Source organism: Cynocephalus volans, chromosome 1 (assembly GCF_027409185.1).
Source record: "Cynocephalus volans isolate mCynVol1 chromosome 1, mCynVol1.pri, whole genome shotgun sequence".
Lineage (NCBI taxonomy): Eukaryota > Metazoa > Chordata > Mammalia > Dermoptera > Cynocephalidae > Cynocephalus > Cynocephalus volans.
The window spans coordinates 143,393,324-143,416,848 of NC_084460.1; the positions used below are offsets into that span (position 1 = coordinate 143,393,324).

Sequence of the window (23,525 nt, forward strand, 5' to 3'; positions counted from 1 at the left end):
ATTTGTAAAGTGGAAAAAAATACTATTTTTTTCCCATAGGTTTCTGTCTAAATTAAAATTAAATAACATAAATAAAGTAATTAACATATTGGGGGCCACAAGTGTGACTTAATAAATAGTAACTATAATAAAAATAATCCACTAGATTATACATTCACAAGGGCAAGGGACTAGATTATACAATCACAAGGGCAAGGGCCATGCCTGTCTTTCACAATGTGCCTGACACATAGTGAGCACTCAATTGGTTACTGAATTGATTAGTTCGATTGAATAAATAACTGAACTCTTCTCTCAGCCATTATAAACTTTTAAGTTGTTTCAATGACATCTTCCCAGAGATAACATGATGACTTACAATACTTACCTTGCCATGAAGATACAGATACCTTGTGGTATAGACAGAGCATGGGATTCTCATCCTCATCCTTTTCCCTTCTTTTTATTTTTAAACTATTGATTATTTCCCTTCACTTTCCTTGAGGGATCAAGGCTGATGGGGCCAAAAAGACTGTAAAGGTTGAGGAAGTAGCCTGCAGGGTTGGAAGATTGGTTACACACAGGGGCAATGAGCAAATAAGTAAGTAGCTAGAGGATAACAGAAACCAGGTTATCCTCACTATTGGGGAAGGTGGTTACAAATATGGAAAGGGTAAAAGCTAGAATGCTCTTATGGTGATAAATTGGAACTAGAGCTATCAGTGTAATCTCATGGTATTTAATATACATGAACAGATACACAGGGCAATATAGCTGTGTGTGAATATACATATATATATGTGTGTGTATGTGTGTGTGTATTTCCTAGCCTTCTGGCTGAGAGGGCCTAGAAGCAATGAGCACACCTAGTAAAATGTGCACACCCAATGCCCAGATCTCGTTTTCTAAATACCATTTTCCATAATGGATCCAGATCTTCTTGAAGATGTGGCTAATTCCAGAGCTGGGTAGAGAAAATACAAGATGCTTATGGAATACTTTCTTGTGTCAGAAGGTAAGAAAGTGATGAACACATTAAAAACTTATCAAAAGGACACAAGAGTCAGCTTGAAGGGGCTCCCACTGGCCAAATCTGAGATCATCTGAGCATCAAAACAAATAATAATATTAATTTAATATAACTCATTAAAAAACAGGAATCTACAAGTTCATATTGATACAGATAAATATAAAAAAATGGGGGAGAAAGGAAAGCTCTTCCTCACAATAGAAAGTTTATTTAGGAGCAATATGTTTACAATTTCAAAGTTTCTCCCCGCAACATATTCATTAATTGCAAAGGGAAAAGCTATAACTTTACAGTGAAGAAATCTGGCTACCACGTCACCCAAGGGGGGTTGGTTATAGGACCAACTCCACTTATGTGTCTCGTGATAGGATTAAGTGAGAATACAGCATCATTCCTGTGGTAGTCCTGCTAGAAGTGCACAAATTCAATTTGATAATGAGGAAACATCACAGAAATCAAAATTGAGGAACATTTTACAAAACATACTCAAAATGTCATGGTCACAAAAGACAAGGAAAGTCTGAAGAATTGTTCAAGAACAAAGGAGAGTAGAGGGGAGTTTCAAGATGGCGGCGGCTGCGGCGGCTGGCGCGGAGTAGCTGAGGTGGAAAAGGTGGCCACTGGGCCTCAGGCAGCCGGGAAACTTGTGGACCTTCCTCTGGCCATCTCTTAAGGGAGGACTGCTGCTGCTGGCCGGTCGTGGGGGCTCAACGCCACTTTACCCCGGCAGGAGAGGCTGCCTCATTTACAGGCAACAGCTTTGAAGTGTGGAGCAGGAAAAGAACTGATTCTTAGCTGCAAAAGCGAGTCTTGAAACAGGGAACACGGCGCCAGGGCTGCTGTGGATGCAGCCAGGATCCCGGAGGCTGGGGCCGCACTGAAGGCGGCCAGCTGCCCTATCCAGGATTCGAGGTTTCAGGCCGGCATTAAAGAAGACTCCTGGGAGCGCCCGAGCGGCGCCGCGACTGAACAGCCCGAGGCGGCAGCGCCGAGAACACGGAAGGCAACAAACCAGAGACAGAGCGAGCGCCCGACCTGGCACAGCACTGTGAGTGATCCCTGGCACAGCTCTGTTCGGGGGGTGGATGCCCACGCGGCTCCCCGCCTGCACCACCAGGCCACTCATTGCCCCGGTGCTGCCTCCATTTTCCCAGGTGCGGGCAGCTCCGCCCTGCTCGGCCATCACTGAGCCCATTTGCTTGGCCTGGCGCGGGGCTTTCCGGACCCTGCGGGCCGACCTCCTCTCCCACTCCCTCCACGGTTCTCTGGCAGGGCTGGGGGTGTGGGGCGTCCCGACCAGTTTTGGGAGGGCTAGGAAGTACGGGCGGGCTGACTGTCACTCCACCACACCCTGGACTCCGGCCCCGGTAAACTTCCTGTTACTGGGAGGCAGATACCATCTCTGCGACCACCAGTTTGGAAAAAAGCCTAACGAATTTCTGGTTGGGAATAGTGTGGTAGGAGAGTTCCCAGGTCTGCTTGAACCTGCCGGAGAGCAGGCTGCAGGCGGGCACTAGATTCGGTTTATACCGGGGGGATACAAAGGTGAACAAGACCCGAGAAAGATCTACACAGTGCTACAAAGGCACCCAGAGAGACTGGTCGTCTGTGCCTAGCAGAAACCTGGTAGACTTCCTGGGCGAGGCGGTGCTGAGCAGGGTCTTGAAGGCCCAGCTGATAGACGAGGGGTGCGGAAGACACGCCCCAACCCAGCACAGTGTGCACAGAGGGGGGAGACGTGCGGCCAGGGAGGCGGAGACTCGACAGAAACCACACACCCGGTGGGGTCGCCACTGCACGATCTAACAGCCTGGGCCAGAGCACACTGAACGGGGAGAAGTCCTGTACAGAAAGTGAAAGCTCAACAGAGATCACACACCCTGTGGTACGTGATCCACCAGCCCAGCAGAGTACAAGCTGACCAGAAAGGTGGATCCCCGGAGAAGCCCAAGACCCGAGGCAACCACACACACAAGACACTAGAGGCCAACTGAGCAGTCACGGCGGGAGCCATACCAAATTGGCAACCACAGCAACATCCTAGTTAGTCATTAGTCTTAAACCGGTGGACTGTGAAACCCCCTGCCACAATGAATAAACACCAAAAAAAAGACACCAGAAATACAAAAAATCAAGAAAGTACACCACCAAAAGTTAATAAATCTCATACTCTAGATCCTATAGAACAAGAAGCCCTTGAAATAACTGATAAGGAATTTCGAGTGATAATTCTAAGGAAACTGAATGAGATACAAGAAAACTCAGCTAGACATCATGATGAAACGAGGAAAAGTATACAGGATCTGAAAGAGGAAATATACAAGGAAATCAATGTCCTGAAAAAAAATGTAGCAGAACTTGCTGAACTGAAGAAGTTATTCAGCGAAATAAAAAACACAACGGAGAGTTTAACCAGCAGGCTTGTCGAAGTTGAAGAGAGAACCTCTGAACTTGAAGATGGGCTGTTTGAAATAACACAAGCAGACAAAAAGAAAGAAAAAAGAATCAAGGACATGGAAGAAAATCTGAGAGAGATATCAGACAACCTCAAGCGCTCAAATATCCGAGTCATGGGTATTCCAGAAGGGGAGGAAAATGGAGATTCCATTGAAAACATATTCAACAAAATAGTGGCAGAAAACTTCCCAGGTATAGGAAAAATCACAGATCTTCAGATCCAGGAAGCTCAACGATCTCCAAACGTGTTCAACCCAAAAAGGCCTTCTCCAAGACATGTCATAGTCAAATTGGCAAAACTCAGAGACAAAGAGAGAATCTTAAAAGCTGCAAGAGAGAAGCGTCAAATCACCTATAAGGGAGCCCCAATCAGGTTAACATCAGACTTCTCATCACAAACCCTAAAAGCTAGAAAGGAATGGGATGATATTTTCAAAATACTAAAAGACAAAGATTGCCAGCCAAGAATACTCTACCCTGCAAGGCTATCCTTCCGAAATGAGGGGCAAATAGTATATTTCTCAGACAAACAAAAACTGCGAGAGTTCACTACCACAAGACCACCCTTACAAGAAATCCTCAAGGGAGTACTGGGTTTGGTTCCTGAAAAATAACTACCACTGCCATAAAAACCTAAGAAAAATCTAAACCCGCTAGTACAATAAAAATGGCATTCATGAAGAGAAAACAAGCTAACAAAAACACTATCTACAACCTAAGGAACCAACAAACAAAGAAACCAAACAGTAAATCAGAAAGCAAGGAACAAAAGACACCTAAGACAACCAAACAACCAATAAAATGCTAAGAATAAATCAACACCTTTCAATAACAACTCTTAATGTTAAAGGCTTAAATTCCCCAATTAAAAGACACAGACTGGCTGACTGGATCAAAAAGCAAGACCCAACTATATGCTGCCTACAAGAGACCCACCTCACCCATAAAGATTCACACAGACTAAGAGTAAAAGGATGGAAAAAGATTTACCATGCAAACAGAAAAGAAAAACGAGCTGGAGTGGCTATTCTTATATCTGACAAAATAGACTTTAAACTAAAAACCATAAAAAGAGACAATGAGGGACACTACTTAATGATAAAAGGACTGATCCATCAAGAAGACATAACAATCATAAATATGTACGCACCCAATGTTGGAGCAGCCAGATTTATAAAACAAACTTTATTAGACCTAAAGAAGGAAATAGACACTAATACCATAATAGCAGGGGACCTGAACACTCCACTGTCAATATTAGACAGATCATCTAGGCAAAGAATCAGTAGAGAAACACAAGATCTAAACAAGACTCTAGACCAATTGGAATTGGCAGATATCTACAGAACATTCCACCCAACAACCTCAGAATATTCATTCTTCTCATCAGCACATGGATCATTCTCCAAGATAGATCACATATTAGGTCACAAATCAAGTCTCAATAAATTCAAAAAAATTGGAATTATCCCATGTATCTTCTCAGACCACAATGGATTAAAACTAGAAATTAATAACAAACAAAACTCTGGAAACTATACAAACACATGGAAATTAAACAGCATTCTACTTAATGACATATGGGTCCAAGAAGAAATCAAGCAGGAAATCAAAAAGTTTATTGAAACTAATGAAAACAATGATACATCATACCAAAACCTGTGGGATACTGCAAAAGCAGTATTGAGGGGAAAATTTATTGCATTAAATGCTCACTTCAGAAGAATGGAAAGATGGCAAGTGAACAACCTAACACTTCACCTTAAAGAACTAGAAAAACAAGAACAATCCAATCCTAAAGTTAGCAGACGGAAAGAAATCATTAAGATCAGAGCAGAACTGAATGAAATTGAAAACCAAAAAACAATTCAAAAGATCAACGAATCAAAAAGTTGGTTTTTTGAAAAGATAAATAAAATTGACAAACCATTAGCATGGCTAACAAAAAAAAGAAGAGAGAAGACTCAAATAACAAAAATTAGAAATGAAAAAGGCGATATTACAACTGATTCATCTGAAATACAAGGAATCATTCGAGACTACTATAAACAACTATACGCCAACAAATTTGAAAATCTGGAGGAAATGGATAAATTTCTGGACACACACAAGCTCCCAAAACTGAACCGTGAAGACGTAGAAAATTTGAACAGACCAATAACAATAAAGGAGATTGAAGCTGTTATCAGAAGGCTCCCAACAAAGAAAAGCCCAGGACCAGATGGATTCACAGCAGAATTTTACCAAACATTCAAAGAGGAATTGACACCGATTCTTTACAAACTATTCCAAAAGATTGAAATGGACGCAAATCTCCCAAACTCATTCTATGAAGCAAACATCATCCTGATACCAAAACCAGGTAAAGATATAACCAAAAAAGAAAACTACAGGCCGATATCCTTGATGAATATAGATGCAAAAATCCTCAATAAAATACTAGCAAACAGAATACAGCAACACATACGAAAAATTATTCATCACGATCAAGTGGGATTCATCCCAGGGATGCAAGGTTGGTTCAACATACGCAAATCAATAAATGTGATACACCATATTAATAAACTCAAACACAAGGACCATATGATCATCTCTATAGATGCTGAAAAAGCATTTGATAAAGTTCAGCACTCATTCATGACAAAGACCCTCTATAAGTTAGGTATAGAGGGAAAGTATCTCAACATAATTAAAGCCATATATGCCAAACCCACTGCCAATATCATCCTGAATGGGGAAAAGCTGAAAGCTTTTCCTTTAAGAACAGGCACTAGACAAGGATGCCCACTCTCACCACTCCTATTCAACATAGTGTTGGAAGTACTAGCCAGAGCAATCAGAGAAGAGAAGGAAATCAAGGGCATCCAGATTGGAAAAGATGAAGTCAAACTGTCCCTGTTTGCAGATGACATGATCCTATATATCGAACAGCCTAAAACCTCTACAAAAAAACTGTTGGAATTGATAAATGATTTCAGCACAGTAGCAGGATACAAAATCAACACACAAAAATCAGTAGCACTTCTTTTCTCCAATAGTGAACATGCAGAAGGAGAAATCAAGAAAGCCTGCCCATTTACAATAGCCACCAAAAAAATAAAATACTTAGGAACTGAGTTAACCAAGGAGGTGAAAAATCTCTATAATGAGAACTACAAACCACTGCTGAGAGAAATTAGAGAGGATACAAGAAGATGGAAAGATATCCCATGCTCTTGGATTGGAAGAATCAACATAGTGAAAATGTCCATACTACCCAAAGTGATATACAAATTCAATGCAATCCCCATCAAAATTCCAAAGACATTTTTCTCAGAAATGGAAAAAACTATTCAGACATTTATATGGAACAATAAAAGACCACGAATAGCCAAAGCAATGCTCAGCAAAAAAAATAAAGCTGGAGGCATAACACTACCTGACTTTAAGCTATACTACAAAGCTATAATAACCAAAACAGTATGGTACTGGCATAAAAACAGACACACTGACCAATGGAATAGAATAGAGAATCCAGAAATCAACCCACACACTTACTGCCATCTGATCTTTGACAAAGGCACCAAGCCTATTCACTGGGGAAGGGACTGCCTCTTCAGCAAGTGGTGCTGGGATAACTGGATATCGTTATGCAGGAGAATGAAACTAGATCCATACCTCTCACCATATACTAAAATCAACTCAAAATGGATTAAGGATTTAAATATACACCCTGAGACAATAAAACTTCTTAAAGAAAACATAGGGGAAACACTTCAGGAAATAGGACTGGGCACAGACTTCATGAATACGACCCCAAAAGCACGGGCAACCAAAGGAAAAATAAACAAATGGGATTATATCAAACTAAAAAGCTTCTGCACAGCAAAAGAAACAATTAAAAGAGTTAAAAGACAACCAACAGAGTGGGAGAAAATATTTGCAAAATATACATCTGACAAAGGATTAATATCCAGAATATATAAGGAACTCAAACAACTTTACAAGAAGAAAACAAGCAACCCAATTAAAAAATGGGCAAAAGAGCTAAGTAGGCATTTCTCTAAGGAAGATATCCAAATGGCCAACAGACATATGAAAAAATGCTCAACATCACTCAGCATCCGGGAAATGCAAATCAAAACCACATTGAGATACCATCTAACCCCAGTTAGGATGGCTAAAATCCAAAAGACTATGAACGATAAATGCTGGCGAGGCTGCGGAGAAAAAGGAACTCTCATACATTGTTGGTGGGACTGCAAAATGGTGCAGCCTCTATGGAAAATGGTATGGAGGTTCCTTAAACAATTGCAAATAGATCTACCATACGACCCAGCCATCCCACTGTTGGGAATATACCCAGAGGAATGGAAATCATCAAGTCGAAGGTATACCTGTTCCCCAATGTTCATCGCAGCACTCTTTACAATAGCCAAGAGTTGGAACCAGCCCAAATGCCCATCATCAGATGAGTGGATACGGAAAATGTGGTACATCTACACAATGGAATACTACTCAGCTATAAAAACGAATGAAATACTGCCATTTGCAACAACATGGATGGACCTCGAGAGAATTATATTAAGTGAAACAAGTCAGGCACAGAAAGAGAAATACCACATGTTCTCACTTATTGGTGGGAGCTAAAAATTAATATATAAATTCACACACACACATACACACATACACACACAAACGGGGGGGGGTAAGAAGATATAACAACCACAATTATTTGAAGTTGATACAACAAACAAACAGAAAGGACATGGTTGGGGGGGAGGGGGGGAGGGAGAAGGGAGGGAGGTTTTGGTGATGGGGAGCATTAATCAGCTACAATGTATATCGACAAAATAAAATTTAAAAAAAAAAATAAAAAAAAAAAAAAAAAAAAACAAAGGAGAGTAGAGACATGACAACTAAATGCAACACATAATCATGGGTCAAGAGAAAAAATAATTTTTTCCTATAAAGAATATTATTGAGACATTTGGTGAAAAGTTGAATGGAATCTATGGATTGGAAAATAATCAGTGTTAATTTACTGAATTTGATTGCTATTCTGTGGTCATGTAGAAGAGTATACTTGTTTTTTAGAATAATCAACTGATTTACAAAAAATATACACACAAATACACGGGTGTGGGGAAAGACAGATGGAGAGACACATAAAACAAACGTGGTAAAATGTTAAAAATTGGAGAACCTGAATGAATATATATGGGAATCCTTTATTCTTGTATCTTTTCTGTGAGTTTGAAATTATTTAAATGTTAAAAATTAAAAATAAAGAGCATGGGCTTTGGAGTAACTCAGATCCAATTTTGAATCCCCTGTCAGATACCCATCATCTGTGAGATCCTGAGAAGTTATTTAATTATTTTGATCTTTGACTTTCTCACTTGATCAGCTGGAATAGGACTAATTGAAAGGGATGTTGTGAGGATTAAATAAGATAATGCACAAATTGAGCACCTGGCAGGTGGGAGGCATGCCTGGTAGAGGACCCGATGCCTAACTGGTGCTGCAATAACCTGTTGCATAAATGGACGAGCTCCCCCCTCCTGCACCCCTCTCATCTGAACAAGTGGTACCACTTAGAGAAAATGAGTTTCTTCAAATTTTAACAATCCAAAGTATGAGGTTTCTCTTAATACTTGAGTAATAAAAAAATAAAACCCTGAATAATAATAATAAATAATAATAATAATAATAATAATAATAATACCACCATACATGTGGATGTTGCTCTAGAGTTTCCTCAGCACTTTGCCCTCACAACTCCTGTGACACTAACTGGAACAGGCAGGCATTCAAGTTAAAGTTCAGCACAGCGTTAATAACAGCAAATGTCTACAGAGCCTTGGGTGATGGCTGTCAAAGAAGGGGTCATGCCTTTGTTACTTAAATCTCAAACAAGGCTTGCATCTTGAATCTTAAACAAGGCTGCAGTTCATTGCTGCAGGGCACAAAATGAAGTGCAATTTAACGTACATCTGTGCATCTGTTTCTAAGATGCTGGCGCTGCTGTTTATTTGTGGTTCACAGGTTATATAGGGTAGTAACAAGACAGAGAAGGGTACCCAGGTTGTGCCTGGGAGGTTTCCACTCTCAGCCAAGATGTGCACATGAATTTGAAATTACCCAAGAGAGTGTTTCAGAGTTGCTTGCCAAAGAGTAGTGTCTTCTAATCTGGAGAGCAGCTGCTGGGCACAGGCATGCAAACACACACAGACATACACAGACATGCTCACAGAGCCTATACCTGCCTCTACTTGTCTGCTCTGGGCAGATGGCTCCTGTCTTTTGGGTCGCCTCATTCTACAGTCCAGTCCAGTTAGACCCTTTCTTCCGTGGAGACTGGCAAGCTGTGGGGTAAGGGTTTCGGCAAAATTGCCTGTCTTCAGAGTATGAAGGACACTGCCCGGGGAGGGAAGACGGTTATATTTAGTTTTTGGGCCCAGTCAGTGTTGGGCTTCCCACTTCCTCTCCTTTGCAGAACTGTCACTGGACCCTGGCTGCAAACTCTCCGTGGCTTTGAAGCCCACAAAATAAAAACTGAGAGGGTATCCAAAAAGAGAAGAAGAAAACATTGTTGTTGGTCCTTGGATTCTACTACTGGATTTTGGTGGGGATGAGAAGAGAGAACTACCAGGTGCAACCAAGCAAGGGTACCTGCACGGTAAGCTAAGCATCCCTATCCTCTCTGAGAAGAGGCTTTGGGACGTTTCCATGTTATCCAGTAGCTAGGAATTGCTAGTGCTGCTCTCCAGAAGTAAGATCTTCTGGATATTATGCAAAGGATACAGTAAATCTGAGGTATGATTAAGAGCTTATGATAGATGACTTTTAGACAAAATGAGAAAAAGCAGCTTGCAAAATAGGGATACTATCCTGACAGTAGGTAAATTTTGCTAAATTGGTAGGCATGAAAGAAAACCAAAATGAAATTTTAAATTGTTATCCTCTTAAGAGTAAGACAAATGGTTGAAAATAAAAAAAGCAGGTTTAGGCAAAGACTTTCCTTGTTAACAGCTTGATTTTGTTTCTTTTTTTTGGCGGCTGGTTGGTATGGAATACCAGCTTGATTTTGTAAGCCGATGTGAAGGATCAATATAAAATTTCAAAATCATTACAATGTAATGAAAATGGAGAAGAATACGGGATAGGCTAGATTGGAAAGAAGGAATTCTCTTTACATAGAAAGATTAGTAGAAGAAACTAGCATCTTAAAGTGGCAAGTAGATTGTATTCTTTTTTTCTTTACTTTGTTCATGTTTCTTTGATGCTAAGATTCGATGAATGGGGGCCAGAGAAGAGAAGCAGGCTTTTGAGGTAGGGTTTTTGGAAGGTCTTGGGAGAAACCGATCAAGAGCTTGTTCTGAAACTCACCCTAAAGAACATGACTAGATATCCATGGGCACACCACATCTCAATGTAAATGGGAAATGATGCCAGACTGCTGCCAAATGATTGCTCAATGGGAATATTATTCAATGTTTAGGGTGGCTGCATAGTTTTGTATATAGGAGTCCCATTTAACAGAGATCTGTGTTCAGTTAAAATGCTTGTGACATATTCTGTCGTTCTTTTTTCTCTTCATAACAACAGATGATCACATGTTTTTCTTTTCTCAATATCTGTGCAAATCTCAGGAAGGATCGGAAGAGGTGCAGGACACATACCACTTAACTATACTCACCAAATTCCATGTGTGTATTAGATTTGCATAAAGGAGGGCATGGTGTAGTGTATTACTGGAGGGAACTGATTCAAATTATGGCAATGTTCCTCTAGCGAGAGCTAAAAATAATTTTCCTACAATGACACTTCCCAATTTATTAATCTGCTATCCCTCAAAAACAAATATTCCAAGTAAATATTTCTATATAGTTATCACATGACACTATTATGAAACTCCCATTATGCTTAAAAATCAGCATAAATACTATAAGAGCTGTTTGTTACTGAAATTTCCTAAAGGCAGTAATAATTTTCATGGGCTATTTCCACTTCCTTAAAATAAATGTAGGGTAATTAAGACAACAGGTCTACTCTGATGAGAGTTTTCTAAGTTACTTCCCAAAGCAATGTGGGGTTTGGATTCTTATGATAGCCAATGCAAAGATACTCTGTAAAAATTCTTGGGCAAAGTACTAATTAAGAAAAGGAGTACAAAATTTATTTTTAGAGTTCAGCTTCTATTAAAGTTCATGTGCAATTATCTTTTTTGCTTAAACTTTACTGAAGTAAAAAATTTTGGTCAAGAATTGGTCTTAGGTAGAGGCACTGTCACTGGAGGTGGAGATATCTTATTGTGGCTCCAAAATGATGGTGCATTTGATAGAGTACTATTACAGGAGATTGACATTGCAACGTGCCAAAAGTGGGCAGGTCCAAGGATAGGGAGAAACCAAAAGTAACAGGTTCTTTCCATCAGAATAGAGTTCATATTATTCTTTGTCTTAACCTAAAGCAAAATTTTCACTACAAAGAAATACATGCTTTGTCTGTCTAATACGTTACATTAAAAAACATTTGAAGAAAACATGTTAGCTGCTCTTATTTTCCTTAGGATGGAACTAGTGACTACTATCATTTAATTACCATTCATATTGAGCAGGGAATAATTTTTGTTTCATTATCATCAGGGGGAACACTTTTACAGGAATAAGCTTAATTTGTTTGCTCATTTGTTCATTCATGCATCAGCTATTTTAGAGTGCCTATTCTGTGCCAGACCATGTACAGCTTACCGGGGACATGACAGTAAGTGAGGCAAACCTAGTCTCAATATGCACTGAATGTGGGAATCTGTACAAAGAGGCTGGTTACTAGTGATATGAACCTGTACACTGTGCATATTGTTTACCTGATTAAAAAAAAGTTAAGGACTAGACATTTTCCCCCTATTTTAAAAAGGGTTATTTAGTCTCTGCAAGACATGGTATTTTCAAAGACCAACTCAACATCAAATAATTGGTATGAAACATACACTTCAGTGCAAACACTTGAGCCTTCTTTGAGGGATGCTGACACTTTGGTCCAAGCTATGGATGTCAGACAAAAGGCTCAAGTCCCTAAGGAAGACATTAGAACAAAATTTGTATTACAGCCTCTTAGAAATCAAGGGTCCAAATGAGACAGAAGTTCAATATGTTTCTGTCTAATCTGTTTGACACAATCACTGGGGCCCACACTGAAAGAGCAGCAGTACTGTGCTCCTCACTTTGGTTGAAGAGACTTTTTATAATGGCATTAATCACAACAATGTCATTTTATACCTATGAGGTGTTTTACATTGTTCATAAAACTCCTATATCAGTCATTCACTTGTTCCTGTGTGATAGTGATAGGAAAGGCAGGTATTATTCTCTTTTCAGCACATGGACAAACTAGGTTCTAGATGATTAAGGGACTAGCTCAGCTAATTTTCTCTCTAATGCACAGCCTCAGGATAATTTCTTAAATGAGTGACTAGAAAAATTCTTAGTTTCAACATGAGTACTCATAGCTCTGACCTACTATTTGAAGGTGGCATTCGCAGACTGGAAACTGCTGATAGGGGCAAGTTTCAGGCTTTCCCCTGCCATACTCTTCCTGCTTCCATTTCCCATCTAGGTCCTTATCCTACAGTTCTTCCCTCTGGCCCTTGAAAAAATCAATTTTGTTGCTAAAACAGAGATAAGCTACTACCTTAATCTTCTTCCTTTTGGGTAGAATAATGAAATAGAATAAAGGGAACTGGGCTGGTAAACTCTGATCTTCCTCCTAATACCCTTGAAATAAAAAATTGTTCTGAGTGATAAGAATGAAAAACAAAACATTATCACCTCTTTCATGATTTTAAAAAGTTTGGTGACTGTTTAGGACAGCAACAGTATAGTATATTAGTAGCCACTGACACGTAAATGCAATTTTAAACTGCTGATTAGTCTCTGATATGAGACTGTCATATCAGATCAGACCAATTGTCCACCAGTCCAGATCCTGCTTCTGGTGGAAGCATAAATGGGCCCCTGTGGAAAAGAGGTTTTTCATGAGTAAGAGAGAAAACATCACAGGAAAAAATTCTCTACATGGAAAAATGGTAACCATGGCTAACAGAGCTATATGGAATTGAGCAGAGCAGTCTTGAGTGAATAAAGGTCTTCCTGATGCATTTTGAGAGTGAACTGATCTGCTGAAGATAGCAAGGGCAACATAGCTAGTACTGTCTGTTACTAGCTATGACCAAGCAGATAGGAAAGACTTCACTTCTTTTTGATACACTTCCTAGAATTTTTTATGTAGCAATTTAAAGTTTGTTGTAATTCTTTGGAGGTTTTTAGCTACTTTTCTCTCCTGTTTGTGGCTTGGAATAGATGTCATTGATTTTCATGATGGATCTAGGGACAATCCACAATCCCTTGACTAGGAAATTGAAATTCAGGGGAAAAGAGCAAAGTAGATATAAAGCAAAGACTGCTTGTGTGCTTCTCCTTAGAGTTGCTGCTTCTGGCCCTGACACAGAAGAGACAGAGGCAGCTGCCTCTGAGCCATGGTGTCAAACTGCCAGGTGTGACTAGGGACACCAACTCCTTGCTTCAGCTGCTCCTAACATCTCTACACAAAGCTATTTTAAGAGCTTTTGCATTTGATCAGGGAGCATGTGGGGTTAAGCCTCATGTTTTCCACTTCAGTTTTAGATCCTAAGCAGGTGCAGTTAGTAGTACAAATTTTTAAAACTTATTATTGTATTTCCCTCTAACCGATGCAAAAATAACTTTATATTACAAGAGAAAAGCATGTGATAAAGATGGAGAGTTGTTCCTTGAATACCATTAAAAGTATTTATAACTTGATTTTAAAAAATCTGTGACATTTTCCATCATAATTCTTGTTTGGCAGAATTCTGGTTAAAAATATGAAAGAATAAATAAAATCATTTGGCTAGAGTTGGGACAATACATAAGCATTTGTCCTAATGCCCATTGGTCTAAACTTATATTCTTCTTCTTACGCTTGGAATATGGCTGACAAGGACATCACTGTATATTAAGGCCATTTGGAATTGTCTGACTATATCAAACTGTGATTTATCATTTGAACTTTGAAATTAAAGAAAGGCATCCTGTAAGACTGACCTCACTCCTGAACGTACATAGAGTTAAAACAAAAAAGCAATACTAAACAAAAAAATACTTTCTTTTAGACATGTTTCAAACCAAGTATCTGCAAATTCCTCCAAACCGTAGTCCTTCCCAGGTCTGTTGAAATTCGGTCTCTCTAATGGTCTACCACACAACCATGCATCCAAATCAGAGTTGTCCATTTCCCTAGTACAAAATATGTGCTTGCACAGTTTAGGAGATTCAGCAAGGCAGGGGTGCTAGAATCTGCTGCTTGGATCCAACTCCAGAAAAATAATGGAGGTGGGGTAACCAACTGTCCATTCCACCTGGGAATGGGCAATTCACCTGTGTGGAGAATACAAATCTAAAATGATGAATTTATAGAGGTTTATTGATGTAAAGGAGTCAGCATAAGAAACCAGGTGCCCCAATTCCCAGTCTGGTGCACTGCACACATGGCAGGCTCCTTGTTTAGGGAGATAGGTAGGGAGGGGTTTGGTCAGAGAACCATTTATTTCTGGAGCTTCACCCTTCTTAATACAACAGAAGATTTGAGGACATAATAACAAAGTGTCATCTTGAAGCTCAGGAAGTAGCATGGATTGGCTTAGCTTCCCAGTGAAAACAAACAAAATGAGCCTCCAAGATTATAGAGGTATTCTATTGTTATATCTTTTATTTAAAATGTTAACGAGGGCAAGATGTGTTTAAACCAATTAAAGAAAAAACAGTGCATAAAGCATACAAGTTCACCGAGTCCATGCTCCTTAAAGTTTGGGTGGTGGATCTGCAGCACTGGCAGCACTTGGGAGTGTGTTAGAAATGTAGAATCGCAGGCTCCACCCTAGAACCAGAATCTACGATTTGTGATGATATCCTATGTAAGTTAGAGTTTGAGAAGTAGCACACTAAATCTGTGCTTCCCAACTACCTGTGGCATACGACAAAATTTTGTTAGAGTCAATTTTGTCTGCAATAAAATTAACCACTAGAATAATGATCATGTGCTGGGATGTTGTAGCAATGTAAAACTGCTATAAAAGTTCCTAAATGCTTACTCTCAATTTCTGACTTATCTTGCAGCAAGTGAGTAACAGTTCACACACCAACAAAGGCCCACAGATCTCACCCCTAGAAGTACTAAATGATATTAATTGCACTAAGTGATTCTAGCAGCCTCACAGCTACTTGGAAATACCTAAAGAGATCAATGAACAGCCTGCATACTTGGTCAAGATGATTTGTATATACATTTGTGTCTATAGAGCCAGCTGTTGTAAAGTGGGTCACGCTTCAGTGTGGAGCCCAAAGAAAAAATACACTTTGTAGGGAGCCCTTCCCCATAATAGCATTTTTATGTGGCAAAATACCACTAAGTACTGATCAAAGGCATTGATATTGGTGGGAGGTAAGGACATAAGACAATATCTGAAGTGTGAAAGTGAGGAAGGACAAAATTTGTTGGTATAGGCTAGATGCAAGTTGTTTTATTTATTTATTTTTGTGGGGAGAAATGATAATATGGGATATGAAATGTTGTAGTGCCAGTCTTCTAGTTCTCAAAGCTACCATGGGTCTATTAGTGACTTGATTTATCTTAGGGGTGGCTCACTTTAGATGACATCTCCTAATCTCTCCAAACAAGACCAACAATGGCTACCAACACTTTGAAGTGTTAGTATGGGTAGAGAGGTTATTAAGAATTCCATCCTGAATTTGGGGGAGGGGGTCCTGAAGGAAACATATTTGTGGATGCAGATTACAGTGCCTATCTCTTCCCTCAATGATTCTTGAATTTGATGCTTTCTAATGTAATTTAACACTAACCTTAAAATGTTAAGTAACAAAATTTATAGCAGTTTCATTTGTAATTGCCAAAAACTGGAAACAATCCAAATGACCTTCAGTCGGTAAACAGGTAATCACACTGTAGTGCAACCACGCAATGAATTACTCAGCTACACTAGTGATACACATAACGATATGGGCCAACCTCATCTGCACTATGCTAAGTGAAAAGAACACAGACTCAAAAAGCTACATACTGAACGAATGAGCCTATTTATACGACACTGTGGAAAATAAAAAACTATAGGGACAGAAAAGAGATCAGTGGTTGCCAGCAGCTGGGGCTGAGGGAAGGGGTTGACTACAAAGGGGATAGGGAATGTTTTGGGATGATGAAAACTGCTTTATGTCTTGACTGTAATAGTGGTTTTGTGACTATATGAGTTTGTCAAAATTTGCAGAACTGTACATTACATAAAGGGTGAATTTTATTGTATGCAAAGCATACCTTAAACATATGTATGGCTCTATACTGAGAACCTCCCACCTCAAACTTCAACCTGCAAATTCTGCTTTGGTGTTGATATACAGGAGCTCTTACACAGGCTTTTATCAAAAAATTTTTTTTAGGACACCAGAGCAAATGAAAAAAAAAAACCTTTGAAAAATGACTGAGGGCTGACCCCATGGTGCACTCGGGAGAGTGCGGCGCTGGGAGCGCAGCAGCGCTCCCGCTGCGGGTTCGGATCCTATATAGGGATGGCCGGTGCGCTCACTGACTGAGCGCGGTGCGGCCGGTCACAAAAAAGACAAAAAAAAAAAAAAAGAAAAGAAAAATGACTGATACAGTCTACCATCATGTTTTACAGATGAAGAACTGAGGCCTGAAAATGTTAGTTGCAGAGAAATATGCCTATTTTTTCAGAGATAGTTAAACATGATCAATTGCAGAACCCCAGGAAATTCAACTCTCTAACTCTTCTTGTGCAATACTGGCTGTCAAAATTGCATTGCATAATAAAAAGACATGGGGCAAGAAACTACGCAAAAAACTCCAAGTAGCTACCTTCCAAATGTCAGGTCGAAAAACTGGCCGAAGGCTGCTGGCTTCTGACAAATATACAGTTACAAGGGAATATGACCTGATTTTAATAGTCAGATGTACATTGTATGCCCACCATCTGTCAAAAATAACAGCTACCATCATTGCAGTCACTACCACCACACACTGCCCAGTATGGGGGATATCACAGAAGAAGATGACCCAGGCCGTGTGCAGAAGGGGCACATACTTGTTCATTTGTTTACTTGTTTATGTAACAAACAAATGGTATGCCAGGCTCTGTCATGGGTCCTACAACCCAATGTTGGTCTTGGAATTATAGCATAACATCTAGATATGGAGCAGTGCCCATCCGCTCCAGAGTCACCACAGAGTGAGCTGTTTGAATTGAATACATGAACACCAAACAAAATCAAAGTCAAAACTAAAGCAGTAAAGGGATATGTTCATCACCATAATGCATAATGCCTACAGGCATGGATTTTCCCAGATAGCATCACTGGCTTCTAATTCCAGTTCTGTGTGATCATCAACAATTTATTCAACCTCTCAAAGTCTCAGGTTTCCTCAACCACAAAATAGAGATAATAATTGTACTTGCCTTTGCTGGGAGCAATAAATGAGAAATATAAGGTATTAAGCACTATGGAAAATGGTTTGGAGGTTCCTCAAACAATTGCAGATAGATCTACCATACGACCCAGCTATCCCACTGCTGGGAATATACCCAGAGGAATGGAAATCATCAAGTTGAAGGTATACCTGTTCCCCAATGTTCATCGCAGCACTCTTTACAATAGCCAAGAGTTGGAACCAGCCCAAATGTCCATCATCAGATGAGTGGATACGGAAAATGTGGTCCATCTACACAATGGAATACTACTCAGCTATAAAAACGAATGAAATACTGCCATTTGCAACAACATGGATGGACCTTGAGAGAATTATATTAAGTGAAACGAGTCAGGCACAGAAAGAGAAATACCACATGTTCTCACTTATTGGTGGGAGCTAAAAATTAATATATAAATTCACACACACACACACACAAAGAAAACCGGGGGTGGGGGAAGAAGATACAACAACCACAATTACTTGAAGTTGATACGACAAGCAAACAGAGGGGACATTGGTGGCGGGGAGGGGGGAGGGAGGAGGGAGGGAGGTTTTGGTGATGGGCAACAATAATCAGCCACAATGTATATCGACAAAAAAAAAAAAAAAAAAACTGAGAATTTGAGTAACAAATAAACAAAAAAAAGGTATTAAGCACAGTTAGTGGCACACAAGTGCACAACAATCAGGAGCTATTATCATCATTGTTATTAATAAAGAAAAATCCCACTATGGCACTATAGATTGGGTCTAAAAAAATCAGTCTCCAAAATGTGGTATGCCAGGCTCTTTTGAGAGGTTGATAAACACCACAAGACTTAGAATTCACACAAACACAAAAGCTTGGATCCTCTGAACCAAATTAAGAAGCCCTGAGATAGAACTGTCACCTACAAATCAAGGGAACTGGTATTTGATTGATGTGCTTTCTTGGGACTCTAAGTTAAGAACCACTGCTCTAGATGCTACACATACCCTCAGATGGGTATGAATTAAAAATGCCAAAGTTCATGGTATTAGCATTAAGAATAACTCCAGAAAGGTGATTATTGAAAGTAAAGCAGAAGTTTCCTTCACTGATGTTAAAGAAGTAGAAATATCCTTTTCCCTTCCTGAGATTCTCTGGCTCCAAGCAAGTAACTATTTTTTACAATTCTCTTGCTCTTGTCTCCACACAATTTAAATCATGTAATTGAAGTTCCATACTCAAAAAAGTGATAATTTATGGCCCTACAGCCCAGAGGATTCTGAGGGGACAATGAAATTCCTAAACATGTGCAAATAATTCCAGAATGGGAAAGACTCTTCCTGTCTAGCAGTAATTAGTCATATAACACTACATTGAGAGAATGTTAATGGCAGAGCATTAAATTACTCCTTTTAAAAAAAGATACTTCCAGCAGGGTTTTATTTGTTCTTTCCTAACTTGGAAAGATAGCATTTGTACACACAAGATAGCAAGCTTTACTATCCTATTGTTAAGTGGTTAGGTCAGGTTTCCGAAAGACTGTATTGATGTATTAAATCCCTGCCAAATGCGCGCGGGGGGGGGGGGGGGGGGGGGGAGCTCCAATTCAAATCATGACTGTTGTGGATCCATTGCTCTCAAAGTAAGCACAGTGCTCTCAAAGTAAGCACAGTGACCAGGAATTCCACTATCAACAATGTGTCAAAAGAGGCCACAATGCCTACAGAAGGAAGAAAAAGGTTAGTTTACTTCAAATCCACATGCACTTAGCCGTTTTCCCAGATGGTATCATAAAACTGCAATCATGACCTACATAATCTAGTTATTTTGGCACATAATTCTATTATTATGTCCCCATCTACATCTGGATAGTTCATTTATACAAGGAAATTTCAGTTGAAAAGAGAATTCGAAAGTTCCGGCTAGGTCTAGTGGAACTAATCTGTATATAAAACAAGGATTTTTTTTTTTTTAACAGTACAGAGGATATAAAAATTTTCACCTGTACTTGCAGCACTAAAACAGTAGTTCAGTTAGAACTGGTAGCTACCAATTTACGTCTCTTGGCTGTGTCACAAAATCCACAAGGATATTATGCTTTTGGAGTTAGATCAGATATATGCTAGTGGCAAAATGCCAGTCAACATTTTACTGGGGTATTTGCATTTCTACCCTTCACCCTACTGTCAAAAAGCATTTTTCTTAGAGTTTCTTTTAACATACTTCTGCTACCTTATTAATTTTCATAAGTTTTTTTTTTAAGCAGCAAAATAACTTCTGGCATCTTAAACTGTCCAAACATACAAAAACACACTTCAGGGATCAGAGTATTAGGCTGGGATTAGTAGAACAACCAGTCAGACACCACTTGTGAATCAGATGGGGTTTAACTCCTTTAACGGATTCAAAAAGAAGCTTACGTTCACAGTAGGAAGGTGAATGACATGGTCCAGCCCAGGTAAGGGTGCAAGCTTCAGGATCCTCAATCCCTTACCAGGAACACACAGATATTAATGATGCCGATGCATGAAGGCAGATCTTTTTCAACTAAGAGATCATTTTCTAGCTCTCAACCGTTCTTTGGGCAAAGAGTTAACGTAGGGTTTCTTGATGCAGTTGTCTTACAGGTCACTCCAGATCCTCTGCCACTACTTCCCCCCACCGTCTTCACTGGAGTCCTTCTTGCCCCACAGGTCAGGCCTAGGCTGGCCTGGAAGACGAATGAGTTTCCACAAAGAAATTACCTGTAAGTGTATATCCCTGGAGAGTACTCCTCAGTCTGGAAGCTTGCATCTCTGCTTACGATGATATCCTGTCTGTACTGACTTGTTTCGGTAACCTTTTGATGAGTCAACCTCTTCTGATTTACTGACGTGGTGTCTGTGTCTGATTGTTCCATCAATCCTAGCCTACTGTTGACAGTAATTCCATATTTTCTCCATATCTTATGCACAACACATGTGGGTGTTTTATCTAATGGAAACCCCTAAGAGGTATGTTTTGACTGCCTTGGTTTCTAGACTCCCAAGCACAACTCCCTCTCCACACCATCTGATGAAGCTATGTGAAATGAATGACTTCCAAGATGATGATGATGACATTTCTAAGTTTTAAGTGAGAAGAAGAAGCTCATTGATAAGGGTTTTCTTTGATGAAAGGAGAGATTGCAAGCTACTTTAAAAAACTAATTGCATCCCAGGAAGTTGAAAACCTGAGTCTAAGTTATGCCATGGGAGAAGGGAGAATGAGAGAACAGTAGTAAGTATGGGCTTCTGAAAAGTCAACTAATCTGAAACATCTCCTGGGATTGCATCACCTTGACCTAGCAGTTGTTTTTCATCTTTACTTCCCAAACTACCTTTGTGTGAGGATTAATGACCCTCTCTCAGCCCATTAACTCAGACTGTCATTAATCTCCAGGAAATACCTTGTCAGTACAGCTTAAAGGGTACATGAGAAATGCTGCATTTTAGGTTAATCATATAGCCCTCTAACGACCCTGTTCAATGATTATTGAGCCTTCCTGGAAGTTCCCTTTGCCCAGAATTAGTTAACACTTTAATCGCAAGCTTGCTTGTAAGCTATGAAATTTTTAGATATAAACTGTAATCGATCCAAAAGAAATGCCTTTCTGGGAGGTAAACTAAGTTTTCAAAAACATGGCAAAAAGGGTATCACTAAATTCCTATGACTCACATTTGTTTCATGTACCTGGGAACTGAATGTTGTCGCCACCTCAAAATCAACATTACTGGTCAGCTTCAATTATAAGCCATTTCGATTTTAATCTCTAGTAGGAGAATACATTTTCTACTAAATCAGCCTTGTAAATAGGCTAGAAAAATCAATATGGGCATAACTATTTGTACGCTCTTACTGGAATGTTTACAGGACTTTAAATAATACTTGTGAACACTCTTTTCAAGGCAAGGCTAAGAAAATAATAGCTATAGCTAACTATAGTAAAAGAAGCAACTCCTAAATGAAGATTCCCATAAACACAAATTGTATCATATCGAGAATGTTAAACAAAAGCAGACATTTTAACAGAAAGATGAGAAGGAAAGCAGTGGTGAGGTCGTGGCTGGTTCAAAGAGGAGAGACCACAGAGGTATGAACACAGAAGTGAAGAGACAAGGGCGGCAGTGGCTGGATTGGGAACAAACCCGGCTGCAGAGCAGTTCTCAGTCTGTGTTGGGGGTGAGGGAAAGTAACAAAGGTGCTTGTTTTCATCCCCACTTTTCCTGAGTTTCTTTTCCACTTGACGAAAGCTAACAAGTTGAGGACATTGGTGCAAATCTCCAAAGCAACAGTGCCAAATTCACTGCCACTCTTGCAGAACGGGAAGAGGCCCTCAACCCTAATGTTTATATTCCTGGGCATGCAAAGCAGGCCTTGGTCAGTGGCTCTGCACTGCATTCTTCTCTGCCTTGGTCACTGTCCTCTGGGCCTTGAGAACACAAGCCTGTGCTCCAAGCCATTGTTCTTTAAACAAAGCTGTGAGCTGCTAACAATTGCGTTTAAAAGTTTATAAAATGGTAACCACATTGCTACATCTCTCTGGAGTATCTCAAACAAAATGTGTTTCAAATTTCTTGTTAAAAAGAAGAGCAGCTCAGAGTTCTTGAATAAATAAAGACAACTGATGCAGTAAATGGGCTTTGTGCGACCACAGCTATGTCACTGTGGTCTTGTTTCTTGTTTCGGGCATAGGTCAGCGTGAGCCATTTGGTGAAGGAGCCTGCAGCCAGTCCACCTAGATGCTCTGCCTGAGCAAGCTTCTTTGCAGCCCCCTTCCTGCAACTTGGCAAGACTGATAGCGGGAGTGGGGGGTAAGGAGGGTTCCTCTCTTTACAGCCTGCCCTCTCCAACCCAGACAGACACAGACAGCAGCAGTTTTCATTTCAGAGAAGTGAGGAGCTGCCTTTTCTCTGGTGATGGCTAGGAGCCCCAGTCTGTGATGAGGTCTCTGGGCCTATAACCAAATAAAGGGTATAAGTGAACGCTTCTACTAATTGAAAACTTCTCATTAATATGGATGATTAAACAAGCTGTTGAGAACCCTGGCAGAACCATGCTCATGGTTCTTATTAATAAGGGTTGATCTTTATGTAATGATCAGCTGTTCATTGATGATGCTGCCAACACACAGATTTTATTTTCTTTAGGATAACACAGACAGATCCTTCTTAATGGAACAATTGTTATTTGAACAAACATATAGATTGCAAGGCCAGTCAGGCCGAACCCAAATCTTTTCCTGTTTGAATTTCCCAGGATATAGTTTTGTAACAGCCGCTGGAAGTGGCTTCTAGGGCTTCTAATACAGCCCATGATGTCAACCAACATGTGCTTCCCCATCCCAACTTTGGCCCTTAACTGCTCACACCTCCCTTTTGGCTCAGCCTAAAAATGGCTGCTACTTTCTGCCCAATCAGTGCTTCCAACTTGCCTAGAAAAAACCCAATTCAAGATTTGAGGATCAAACCTCTAAAGACTCTAGATATCCAGTCGCACAGAGGGGCTGACACT

At 39.9% G+C, this 23,525-nt stretch overlaps 2 protein-coding genes across 9 annotated transcripts in view; one reads left to right on the forward strand and one right to left on the reverse strand.

The window, feature by feature from the left end:
• The window catches only part of CMSS1 (cms1 ribosomal small subunit homolog), a 371,764-nt gene that overhangs the window by 56,261 nt on the left and 291,978 nt on the right, over positions 1-23,525 (reverse strand). For 2 of the 7 annotated variants that reach the window (XM_063101202.1, XM_063101187.1), the window contains exons 1-2: positions 20,738-20,805; positions 20,414-20,482 (exon numbers count right to left, since the gene is read on the reverse strand). The exons of 2 other annotated variants lie outside the window; for them this stretch is intronic. In XM_063101202.1, coding sequence (XP_062957272.1) covers positions 20,414-20,482; positions 20,738-20,786 — 118 coding nt within the window. In that variant the 5' untranslated portion in view covers positions 20,787-20,805. Of the gene's footprint in view, positions 1-9,710; positions 9,853-20,413; positions 20,483-20,737; positions 20,806-23,525 lie in introns of those variants that run through there. 3 more of the 7 variants (XM_063101214.1, XM_063101209.1, XM_063101222.1) reach the window with 2 other exon arrangements.
• FILIP1L (filamin A interacting protein 1 like) overlaps positions 9,681-23,525 on the forward strand; it is a 300,030-nt gene continuing 286,185 nt past the window's right edge. The window contains exons 1-2 of one of the 2 annotated variants that reach the window (XM_063101164.1): positions 9,681-9,820; positions 9,945-10,127. The gene's annotated coding sequence lies outside the window, so the exon portion shown is untranslated. Of the gene's footprint in view, positions 10,128-23,525 lie in introns of both variants that reach the window. The other variant, XM_063101169.1, reaches the window with a different exon arrangement.